The sequence below is a fragment of the Protopterus annectens genome, chromosome 2.part0 (genome assembly GCF_019279795.1).
Source record: "Protopterus annectens isolate FY-2018-M chromosome 2.part0, PAN1.0, whole genome shotgun sequence".
Classification (NCBI taxonomy): Eukaryota; Metazoa; Chordata; order Ceratodontiformes; family Protopteridae; genus Protopterus; species Protopterus annectens.
The window spans coordinates 490,684,428-490,697,804 of NC_056728.1; the positions used below are offsets into that span (position 1 = coordinate 490,684,428).

The 13,377-nt window shown below is 37.5% G+C and overlaps 1 protein-coding gene across 1 annotated transcript in view; it reads right to left on the reverse strand.

The window, feature by feature from the left end:
- Window positions 1-13,377, reverse strand: part of AGTPBP1 (ATP/GTP binding carboxypeptidase 1) — a 2,804,614-nt gene that overhangs the window by 1,861,866 nt on the left and 929,371 nt on the right. The window contains exon 8 of the mRNA XM_044060898.1: window positions 2,202-2,213. Coding sequence (XP_043916833.1) covers window positions 2,202-2,213 — 12 coding nt within the window. The remainder of the gene's footprint in view (window positions 1-2,201; window positions 2,214-13,377) is intronic.

Sequence of the window (13,377 nt, forward strand, 5' to 3'; positions counted from 1 at the left end):
AACAAGTGTGACAGAATATGGTCCATGACATAAATGCTGTGAAGGGCCACAATCACACAGAGCAGAGCCATAAATGTGTTACCAAGATGTTATTCCACACCAAGGGAAAGGCATGTTTCACAGCGGCTGAGGTTGTCAGCCATGTTTGGGGAGCACTTAGGAGCATCAGGCTGAATGAATCAGAAAAGTTTATTGTATTCATGCAGAAGAACAACTGCTTTAGGATGATTATCCCTGGAAAAGTGAACAATGGTCTGAGAATGGGACCCACCCACCCCACACAATTCTGGGGACAACATACCAGGTGAGTACCACATTGGTATTTCTCTACATCAGCACTGCACATACAGTCCCACAGACTGACCATGGTATATGTTGCCAGTGTTTAATTACAGCATCATCAAGTATCCAGCTACACTAGTTTGGCAGCAAAGGTAGGTTAGGATTGTACAGTACACCCTGCATGGACTCTGTGTATATACAGGGCACAGATTTAACAAACTTAAATTATGCCCACACCAGTGTGTATTTTGTGGATTTAAAGGGCAAGCACACAACTGGAGATATTTATAGAGGTTGAGGTAGGGCAAATGGCCAATGCTGGCATTCATGCATGGGACAATGAACACATTTAATCACAGTTTTAAATTCAGAGACTAACAGAACAAGACTGGAATGTGCTAAAATGGAGACTTGCATATGCCAAGTACAAGATTGCTGTGTCTCTGTGTAAGCCTTTTTCTTCTACGTACTGAAATCTTGACATTATTACATAGTAGTAGTAGGGATGCGAGTTGCAGGGAGGCTGCCCCGCATGCAATAAATACCTTTAAAGAGAACAGGAGCTGTAGACATTCATCATTCTTTTAGTGTCACCATTTGTTCCCCTTTTTCTGGGGATTCTGGGATTTGTAATTACAGTTGTCAAAATTATAATACGAAACATAATACCATAATCTGATGAAAAGAAATCTTTGTCTGCATTTTGGATGGATATCCACCCATAGTATAGGTAGAAGTTGCAGACTTGACCCCACATGAGTATGAGGTAATACAGTCAGAATGTTCACTGTCCTTAGGAGGGAAGGGGTCCCTCCATTTACCTGAGCAGCAGCATTGCTCCCCTTGCAGCAGTAGTATCGGCAAAGGAGCACACATATCTGATGTGGATATACTCACCAATGAGCAGCCTTACATTGGTGTCAGTCATAGTCAATTGTCACAGTTGGCCCCTAACATACAGGTGGATCTCTGGAGCAGTCAGTAGATGTGCATGAGTATCACTCAGGCACAATCTACTGAAATACATTCAAGCATGAAGCTGACAGCAGTGCTGCTTGAGAACGAAGTCCAGGATCAAAGACCTCATTGGTCTTATGAAGTTTATGGTGGTACACAAGGCTTTCATCTCCCTTCCATGTTGACGGCTGCTAGTGCTACCATCACTGCCTAAACTTTCAATGCTGTGCAAGGTGGGAGTAAGATATGTACTGAAGTGGTCAGATAGTGGGGCATTCTCAGAATGCACAGTACTCATCTGTATCTGAGAGTGTAGGACACTATCACCCCAAGATATGCATGGGCATGACCTCCAACTTTCATTAAATGGACAGCTAGCAAGCAGACTACATACAGGTCACCAATCCAACAGTCACGCACCATCACCACCAAGACGGAGGGGGACTCTCAAGTACTAATGTGAAAAGCCAGTAATGCAATTGCATGTCATGGGCATGCAGTGATACCCCTCACCCATCACAGGGCACTGTCTTTTGTCAGAGCACCCATCACTTCAGGGCTCTAATTCTCTGCCTCTTTTGATATATCCCACCAACCAGTATATCTAGACAGATACACAATTGTGTCCCTAGCCACCTGTGCACTTGACGACAGTGACCCTTTATCCACCCTCCTTCCCTATGTAGTATTACATGTTAATGTCCAATGCACAGTATGGTTCAGTCATACACTGACCAGCAAAAATCAATAATGCTGCATTAATCTGGTTTATTGTGTGACATCACATTGTCATTGTCTGCTTTTCATGGGCTCCAGATTAGATGTCTCTGCTTCATCTGTGCTATCATCTACTGCACCCATCACTGTCCGGGTGTGCAGCTGCCCTTTGATGCTATTCTGCCACATTCTCGTCAAACTATAATGCATCTTCCCTGCTGGCCATTTGTGCATTGAGATCCTACTGCACCAGTATCCTGGGGCAGCCCAGCCTCTCTCCTCACCATGATACTTTGCAGCATGCAACATTCTAAAATCATTCTGCAGGCTCACATTGAAATGCCCCCCCCCCCAAATAAATAAATAAATGGAAGCTGCTTCAACAAACTTATATTCTGCAACAGTGCCGCTTTGTACATGACCAGTGTTGTACTGGAATTTGGTAACATTCTGTGGGTTCTACACAGGTACCATAAGCCTAATCACCAATGGATATATAACATCACTTGCAACAGAATATCAACATGTCGGGGGTTACTCCATTTAAACACACTACAGATCTCTGATCAGACAGCCTGTATTTACTGAGCAGATGGCCCTATGGAATGTCACTATGCAGAAAGTGGTGACTATAGCTGAGACATGAGCCACATGATTCATGCAAACTGTCTGGGAGCTTTGCAGACATACTGGTTATCATCCCATGTCCATCATCCACTACTTGGCTGTTGATGGAATGGCAGTCCTTATCTTTGCCTGCTGAAGACTTTATTGCAACATGTGTACAATGTATGTCGCCCAGTACCACAAGAAGATGGATAATGTTGTAGAAGGCACACATGGTGGTAAACTCTCTCTCCCCTGTGCTATGGTAGGACACCAAATATATTCCTCCACATACTGAAGCTGAGGAAGTTTTTACATATACTAGAGGAGAAAGTCTGTAAAATGCCCAACATTTCTCAACTAGCCTCTGAAATGTCCTGTAGCAAGAACAGAAACAGCGATACATGCCTTGGTCTCCAAGAGAATGGAAAAGCCATGCATATCTATGGATTGTGTGTGGGGGGTAACTATGCCAACCTAAGGCCAGTATGAAGTCTTGATCTACTCCTGATTGCTGAATTTATGGTATGTCAACTGCTAACATTTCTTCTGGAAACTCGTACCACTTCTCACAACAGCAGCAAGTGGTGGTGCTACGAATGACATTAAGCTGCCATATGACTGATCCTGCTGTTCCCAGCATTCTTGTTATCTACCACTCTAAAATGTTCGGTATGGTTTGCACTTTTATAGTCACGTTTAAAATGCTGTGCAATTTCCTCCATGTAGGATTATAGCTCACAACTATGTTCACTTGCAATAAATCTTCATAACAGTAGGACCTCAATTCCCCTACCCAATTTCATATATCCCTGTGTGTACTAAACAGCTTTGTTTAAAAAAAAAAAAAATAGTTTACATTTGAAGATGCATTCTTCTCTGTTTTAGCTCCTTTACTTTGCTATGAAGCAAATATGGGGAAGGTGAATCAAGCAGTAACGCTACTGGGGATTATGTCATGTCATCAAATGTAATTTCAACAAGTGTGATCTCGAAGATGGGATATACAAGTCTGGGGTTGTCCTCTCACATAAGGGAGAAAGCCCCCGTCCAAAACCAAAATTGTTGAATTCTTTGAAGGTTGTTTTGCAAACAGCTTTTGATGTTTTTTCCATTCACCAAAATTACCTTCAATTACTCAACATGAATCTGCTCTACTATTATAATCAGCAGATTTCACACCAAGTGAGAATGAAAGGGGCAAAATGTGAAGTCTCCGAGAGAACACTTTTGATTTGGTACAGAAATAACTACAATGAAAAAAGTACAGCGTTCATGAATCTATGCATTAAATATGAAACATAGTCACTTCTAATGTTAGAAGTTTATATGTTCACTGATCCATACTGACTTATTCATGTTACTATTCCGCTTAGGGATTATGAGGTGACAAAGTTGAAAGTGCATAAAGCAGCTGTTCTTGAGCTATAAATTAATCTGGTATCAGGCACCATGCATCTCATATAATTATGAGACGCATACATTTCAAAGATGCATTAAACATCCCATGTGGCTACAAAGTTGTAATGTTTAAAAATAAATGTTTACAAAGAAAACATTGACCGGTTTTGTAAGTGAAAATTGAAGTTCTGTGAACCAGTACTTCATTTCAGAACTTTTCAACCCTATCAAACATAGGAACATATTTATGTGACTTTATCTTTACATTTAAACAAATATATAAACAAATATGCATGTATGTAGATATACACACCCACAAACCCAAATTTCTGCATGCTAACACAGTTGCATCAAATGTGTATTGTAATAGCTTGTACAGCCATGGCAAATATGCATGAAGTCTGCTGTGTATTAAAACGAATACTTTTAAAATTATACATGGTAAACATCAACTACAAACCTGGTAGCAGAGATGCTGAAGCAAATAACATGGTGTGCCCAAACTCTTCCACCATTAACCTGCTTGGGAAAATTCCTTCAGCAAATAAAATCTCTAACAAATACAGTCCAAATCACATGAGAATGGTTTTATTTCCAGCTAATTTCCACAACAGGCCATCTGAAATTTACTGCAATTAAGAATTAGCCATTCAAAAGTAATTAAAAGCAATAGCCATTTCAATGAGTGAAAACTGAATTATTCCATTTAATTGGAGGCATTAAATAAAGAAAGTAGATGTTCACAAGGGCAATGGAATGACACATGAAAAGCCAATTAACAAGGGTATTTTCAACAGCCAACAGCAGGTACAAGTAGGTCACTTATTGGCCTTTGCCTAGAACTGGACCACTTACTGTATATCTACATTAAAAGCTGCCCTCACAAATGTATGCTACATCCCCAATTTAATATGTTAATGAGCACAGATCTCAATGGTCATGTTTAGGTAGCACTGCAACCTCTTTGAATTAGTCTGATAAAATAATAATGTGCAGCCTCTGTCACATGAATGGGAAGGATGTCAAATCTCTAAGTTAATTTGTCAACAAAGAGTGCAGTGCTAACTTCAAGCCTTCATGGAATGAACATTATATGGTATACGCAGTGCTGCTGTGACAGAATCCTGCCAGAGCAGCAGCACTGTTTTCATTTCCCATTAATTTACTGCAGAATTACAAAATGTTGCCTTACATATTAATATTCTGTCTCTTGTGTTTTGAACTTCATAATATACCATTATTCAGCACTGATGCCACTTGATCAGATATTTACTGCAGGGTGAATATTATTCTGAACAGAGCTTTTTGCAAAAGTTAACATCAATACATCAAACAAAAGACAGAGCTCAATGTAATTTTTGACTGGGTGTATACTACAAATTCCATATTTTATTACCTCTCAAATACCACTATTTTAAATACCACCATGTATACTTAATACAGGACAATTAAAACATACACACACACACATATACACACACACACATATACACACACACACACACACACATATACACACACACACACACACACACACACACACACACACACACACACATATACACACACACACACCACACACCATTCCATAGACTAAAATGAAATGTTCGTCACCATAATTGTAACCAGGTACTAAGTTTCTATCCCTTCCTCCCACATTCCAGAGACATGCAGTAGGTGGACTGGACACTCTAAACTGGCCATACGTGAGCGTGTGTGTGTGAGACTGAGTGGTACGAATGAACTACCTCAGTAGGGCTAGCCACCCGGTGGTGTAAACTTTAGCTCGAGATGATAGTCACTGCTGAAGTGACACCCTGACCCCATGTACAAAACGGAAAAAGGGGTTGAGGATGGATGGAGTAGGTTTCTAGAAAACAAGGGAAATCAATTCAAATTTAAGCTCTCAAACTCAAATAGTATACAAGGAGTAGCAACAAGTTATTTCTGAGCCACTATTACAAAAAGTTTACATTAAAGAATATAAATGTTATAGTGCTGATTCCTGGGATGATGCAAAACATAGCTATTAAATAACTATCAAACACTTCCAGTAAGTCAGTCCATAAAAGAAAATGGCAGTGTTTCCCTCTATCTTATTTGACATTCACTGTCTTACCAATCTCCTTACGCATTTTTCTTCTCTGCAGCTCATTTCAGTCAGCACAGAAGGCTTCACTCCTTAGTACAGCTTTATAAAAGAATCATAAACACAAATAGTATGTAATGGCTGGTCTAAAATCTCTCTTCCTTTCTTCCCCAAAAGATGTTGAGTGCTTGCAGAGACAGATCAGATTACCTTATTAAAAAGGCTAAACTAATATGAAAAGCACTTTGCACTGAATGTAAGTGTAGGTTAGGAATGTTGAAACCAAAAGAGAGGGAGAACAAATAAGTGTAATTCAAAGATTAATACATGCCTCTCATACAGACAAAGATGTTGATGAAAAAATGACAGCACACTGTTCTCGTATACAATTGCACCACACTATGTTAAATAAAAGGAGCATCCCAGTTAATGGCAAGGTAAAGCAGAATCAACCACAAAACAGGTATACGGCATTTTCCTTCTCTGTTTATACTATGAGTCTGCTTTCCTCATTTACAAAGCAGTCAGTTCACATTTTTAAATTTGGATAAAGAGATACATAAAATAAAATGCAAACATGCACTGCTGCATTTCTGGTAATGCTGAAGGCAAAATGATAAAAGATTACTATATGGGACACTCCTGCATCTGAGCACAGACACTGCAGTATGAGAATGCAATAAACAAAATGGGTATTTGTTTACAGAAAATCCATTCATCTAACAGCATCCCCACTTTCACATTTAATTTTAAAATAACAAACCTGCGTAATTATGAAAATGAAACTTACTAAAATCTGAAAGACCAACTCTCCCATTCTTTTGATTCTCACAGTTATATCAATTTATTCCTTTACACCCGCTACTGACCACCACTATATATTTATTTTTATTTACCAGAACAGTCCGACTGGGTTAGCAAAAGCAACCCCTTTTCAATGGAGGTCCAAGGAGAAATACTCCATACATCAATATGAAATGTTCAAAATACACAAAGAGGTAAAACAAACTTGCAATAAGTTTCCTAACAAGATAATACAATGCATGGCAAAAAAACGAAGTGGAAAGCACAGCAGTGAACACCAATAACCAGAGAAATGCTACACTAATGGAAGTCCAAACACTCCTAATGAAATCACAGTTAAGTTCTTTCGTGCTTACAGCAGTGAGGACTTCATCAGAACTGACAAGAAACTTGCAATACACCATTAAATAACATTCAAAAAGTCATGTGGTCAAAGTAACGTGACATCACATTAAAAATGTTTGTCTATGTATGTCAAAAATTAAATCTGAATGCTAAAAAATGAAAAATACTTTAATATTAAGCCTTTTGTTGCTTACAAGAGTAAAAATTATAATTTCGCAGCTCTCAGCTTTAGTATGTTGGATATTGATATATTGCGAGTTCCTTTATTTATTTTTCACACATACAGGCAAACAGGTTTTAGTGGGATGCCATTACTTTGATCACATGACTGAACATTATTTAATGATGCATTTCAAGTTTCTTGTCAATTCTGAAGAAGTTCTGACTGCTCTAAGAATGGAAGTGCTTAACTCTGATTTCATTAAAGAATTTTTCTTAATTTCTGAATGCTTGGATTTACTTTAGCACAATATTTCACTGATATTACTGGGTAAGCTTATTAACAAATCATAGCAAAATTACAAAACAATCCTAGAGACTTATAATTGCATTGAATAATTTTTCAAAATTACACACACAAAGCAGACTCGAGGAAGATCAACTCTAAAAATCTGTCTCATTAGGGATAGTAGCTGTAATGCAATAAAGATCATGCAAAGGAGTAGTAAAGAGGAGGTCTCAAGTAATAACCAGGTAGACTGCAAAGAGATGGGCTAAGGGCAGAACTGACTAGATCTAGAAGAGTTAGAGTAAGTGAATTTGGAAAAAAGAAAGGAAGGAAGTAGTGTGGGAATAAATAGGGAAAGAACAGACAGCAAGATAGAGCTGGAGACGAGGCAAAAGGAAGAGTAAAATAAAGTAAGCAGGAAGCTTTGTAATAGTGAAGTAACAGCAAGAGTAGAAAAACAAACATGACCATGGCCTCTTCCTTTCTCCAGTGGTAAGAATAAGATGAGTTGTTAAAAGACAGCACTATTTATTTACTTTGCTTTTTTAACTGAGAAGTGCCAACAGGAAAAGCTACTGACTAGCGTATACCAATATTAACACAGAACTAAAGCAAGTTACACAACATGAATGTCATATGACTACTAACTAAATAATACTGATTATGTAACATATGCACACTTCAAACTCACAAACACATGTAAGCAGAAAAGCGGACTTAATGTTACCCACTATGTTCATCAGAAGGATGTAGTATGTAAAATACAGGCCAGCTCACGTGATGGACCATTTCATCAAAACTCATTAAATAAAAATAAATAACTTATTAGTCCACACATCATACCTCACTAAATATAACCATTATATAAATATAATTATTAGCTAGCTGTAAAACTCCCATTATGATGCATGAAAGCAACAATGCCTACCTATAAGAACTAGAATCACTCAGTATTAAAACCAATACCATTTTCCTAGGTGATATGAACTATCCAACTACAGACTGGGAAACCTACATCACGACCAGTGTACAAGCACAGAGATTTATGGACTTTGTCAATGCAAACACCCTGGAACAATTAGAGTAGTCACTGGAGGTAATAACATCTTGGATCTAGTCCTTACTAATATGACAGCATCTTACACCATCTATTCACATATTAGGTCTGAACATAAAGCAGTCTCCTTCAAAATAAAACTGAAACCAGAGATCCCTTCCACCCAAGTTGTCATTAACCATTTCTTTAAGACAAACTACCTACTCCTGATACACTGGCAAGCTTCAAATCCCAACGAAACCCAGCTAAAACCACAGAATATGCAGAAACGTATGCCACCACACTTTACCAGATGCAGCTCTACCCTGTAGGAACAAGTGTAGGGCAAACTACAGAAACAAACCCCAAATGGTGGAACCCTAATATGAGCAAGCTTTATAACAAAAGGAAAACATTTCACATCATTATTAAATTATCACTTAAGACACTGGCAAACTGACATTAATATAAAAGAAAATAACTCATATTAACACATTTCCAGTTACATACATTATACATTACATATGTTCTTTTTTAAAACTAATCAGTCCAACATTACAAAAATTGCTCAACTCCTGCCTTTCCTTAAACCTTACTCCTCCTCCTGAACATCACTCTGCATGGGTTGTTCCCAAAATTTCCACTTACTTCTATGTATTTTTGTCCTTCCTTTTATAAAGATCCCACTTCCAGTTCTTCTGTCTCTTCTTATAATATTCAGTACTTTAAATACATTTTATTTAGACTTCAATTTTCATTTTTTAATGGTTGATTTTTTGGCAGCCATCAGAATTAAATTTAACAAGGCTTTAATATGTCTAGGCAATTCAGATCCTGTGTCCCAGCTGAAAAGAATCATTTCCTTAGTTACACCCATTTGGTTAGCCAATATTTTTGATAGGCTACTCTGCAGGGAATTTTTGAAGTCTGCCAAATCATTACACTCTCAGAACATATGTTCCCAGTTACCTCTTTCTTCCCCATCATACCGGCAACATTTGTCATCTACGGGTAGAAAAATTCTTTGGAATCTGCAAGAGGTATAAAATACCTATACAAACCTTTCCATGCAAAAATCCTAAAGCTTCTAGACTTTGTTACATATTTGGGATCCATACATATATCCTCCCATTGTTTCCTTGTGAATTGCTTTCCAATCTTTCTTCCCAATCCTTTTTAATATCCTCTGATTGACTCATAGTTATTTTGCAATATCTTACACACCCTATTAATTATCTCTTTTCTAGCAGCAGCTTCTGTTCTAGACCCAACTAAAAATTCAACATTTATGTCTCTCCTTATCCCTTTCAATGTGCCTGTACTCTGATATCAATCCCTGGTAAAGAAGGCAGTCTCTACCCTGCAGTCCAACTGTCACCTTCTATACCTTTACTGAATTTTCACTTGTGACATAAGCAAATTTACATTTATATAAAAGTAATCGAACTGTATTAAGTTCATGGTTACAAACATTATACTTCACATATAGTGCTGTATATTATATAGTCTAAGCAACATTACATAAATTATTTAATTCCTGTCCCCCTTTTTTAAACAAGAAACATCTTTATTAAGGTTCCCTATTATGTCAAAGACGCAGGTTGTCGAATGCGTCTTTGTCAAACTGTAAAGTGCGTAAAGGCAAAATAGCAAAGCAGCATTCCAGCAAATTCTTTCCCTGGGAAAGAATTTGTTTGGCCGCTTTCGCTACTTTGCCTTTTTGGCACTGTAGTGTGATCTCAGAGTTGGTATATTTAAGTAGGGGGTGTGGGGGGGCACAGTCCCCCCATTAAGTAGGGGGTGTGGGGGGGGCACAGTAATGTTTTACTGTTTTTTTTTTCTTCAGAACAGCGATTGTTTTCTATTGGAAAATAATCGCTATTCTGACGGTTTGACATTGTAAGCTTTGGCTTACATGGGGTCGATTATCTGTCGTTCGCTCTTTTGAGCGTGCGATATGATAGTATATACCCCTTTATTAAATATCATGACATAAGCAATCATACATTTATAAAATGAAAACAAACCAAACAGACACAATCTTGGTTACCAGCATTTCACATCACAAACCATGCTGAAACATTCCCAGATGCAAACAATATACATCACTTACAATCTACCCAAACATTTCAGTCATACAATACATAACCCATTTAAGCCCTGCCTTCATTTAAACCTCATTCCTCCTCTGTATTATTGTTCGCAGAATTCCCATTTTTCCTATGTAGTTTGCTCCTATCTTTTGTAACAATCTAAATTCCTTTCTCCCTGTTACTGTATTCACTACTCCTAGTACAGTTGGTTTAGATTTTGATTTTCAAGTAATTGCTTTTTTTGGCAGCCACCATAATTAGACTCAGCAAGGCCTTACTATGTCTAAGCAATTCCGATCCTGTATCATACCTCAGAAAAATCATCTCCCTCATCACACCAATCTGTCCACCCAGCATGTCTGACAGTGCATCCCGCAGGGAATCCATAAATTCCATCAACTCACTGCACACTGGGAAAATATGTTCCCAGTTACCTCTTTCTTCCTCATCACACCTCCAACACTTGCTGTCTACCTGAGGAAATATTCTCTGGAATCTACTTTGGGTATAAAAATATCTGTGTAAATGTTTCCAAGCAAAAATCCTAAATCTTCAAGATTTTCTTGCATATTTGGGAGACGTACATATATCCTCCCACTGTTTCTTTGTGAATGGCTTATCCAATCGCTCTTTCCAATCCTGTCTAACCTCCTCTGATTGATTCTTATAGTTATCATGCAATATTTTATATGCTCTGCTAATTATTCCTTCTGTTCTAGATTCTACTAAAAACTCTACCAGTGCTGGTCTGTTGTTTAGGACCCTCTCATTTCTTTCTCTTTGTCTATAGTCGGATATCAATCCTTGATAGGGAAGGCAATCTCTAACCTGCAGTCCAAACAAATTCTTGACGTCTTCCCATCCTATCAGCTTCCCCTTTCTAGTTATTCATTCCCAATACCTTGGTTCTGTTACAGAAAAAAATGTATCGTCTCATGGTTATTCTTCACAAAATGTATATTAATTTACAGTTTCTTCATAGATGAGTCAAAATGTTTATAAATGTTTATGTTGAAGCTAAAATGTAGTAAAGATGCATAATTATGCAAAACACAGTTTCACATAAGTTGAAGCTTTGTATTTCAAGTGTCTTGCATACACATTCTTTTTAATATCAAATTAAATGTGTCCTGACTGATGACTGAAGGCAAAGTGCGTGCTGAAGGAGTTAAGGGATGTTACTATGTTCTGGTTTTAGAATATTAATGAAGGGAGGAAAAGAAAAAAAAACAATGCGACAGATCTGTTTGTAAGCTCTGACCTCCTTAGGATGGGGGATGAGTTGTTGCAAGGATGTTTGCAAAGACAGTCTGCACTGGTACTAAATGTTGCAAGGTCAAAGGACAGATTTTTAGGCCTGGTGGTTTATGTTTAAAAAAAACTTTTGTGAAAATGTTCACATGAAGCTCTAAGCAAGAATTACGAGAACATAAAATATTTTTAAGTTATATTTGTTAAAAACTGTGTTACGTCAGAGTTCTGCATGCATGAACTGATAAGAAAAGGTATAAAAAATGTGTTATTATTCTGTGTTTTGAGACCGATATGAAAGTTTTAATAGGCAGTCTCCCAGCACTATCTGGAATAAACTAGTACTTTGCACATCCTGAAGTGTTATTCTTGACTCGAGACTAAAAGATAAATTGTTATTTGTTAAACTTTAACAGTTCTTTTGCCAGTTTTCTACAATAAATTCCAGCCCCTCTTGCCTGTTGTCTATATTCCTAATTGCAATGATCCCTATCAATAGAATCTTTCTCCATTCCCGTGTTGGCTTAGTTCTTAGGATACTTTCTGTTACTTTACAGATGCAATATTTTGTATGATTACTGTTATTCTCCTTAAAGGTCTGTATCCAAAATCCCAGTCTCTCCTTGTTTCTTGAGCTTCCCCGTTTCATCATCATCCCTTTTCCATTATGAATTATAGTTTTCTGATTGGGCTATGTATAGGAGTCTTAACTGTGTAGCTCTGAAATACCCCTTCAAAATGGGTAATCCCAATCCGCCCCGTTCTACTGGAAGAGTCAGTTTATCCCACTTGACTCTTGCCGTCTTCCCCTCCCAGATACAAGTCCTTTAGCTCTTTATTAATTGCTATCCACAACTTCTCCTCTGGTTGATAAAAATATACCTGAACTGTGTACAAGACTAATGGAACTAAAAACATTTTAACTGCTTGTATCTTACAATCCATACAACAAAGCTTCCATTTTTCAGCTTTTGTATTATCTCTTGTTTAGCCTATTCCCATATATCCTTAGCTGCCACACCAGAATCATTTTTAATCCTTAATCCTAAATACTTCATTTTATCATATCCCCGTAAATATGGATACTGCTAAAACAATTCATATGTGCATACGTAATTTTACCACTATTTCCTTTGTTTTAACTTCATTAATTTTGTATCCCGAAAAGATATGAAACGGTCCCAGAATGTTCCACAGCACTGCAATGTCTCTTTCTGGTTTTGTCAGGTATAAAATTATATCATCTGTAAATACAGCCAGCTTTTCTGGACTGCCATACCAATTATATACATGAATTTTTGGTTTTGTCAGGTATAAAATTATATCATCTGTAAATACAGCCAGCTTT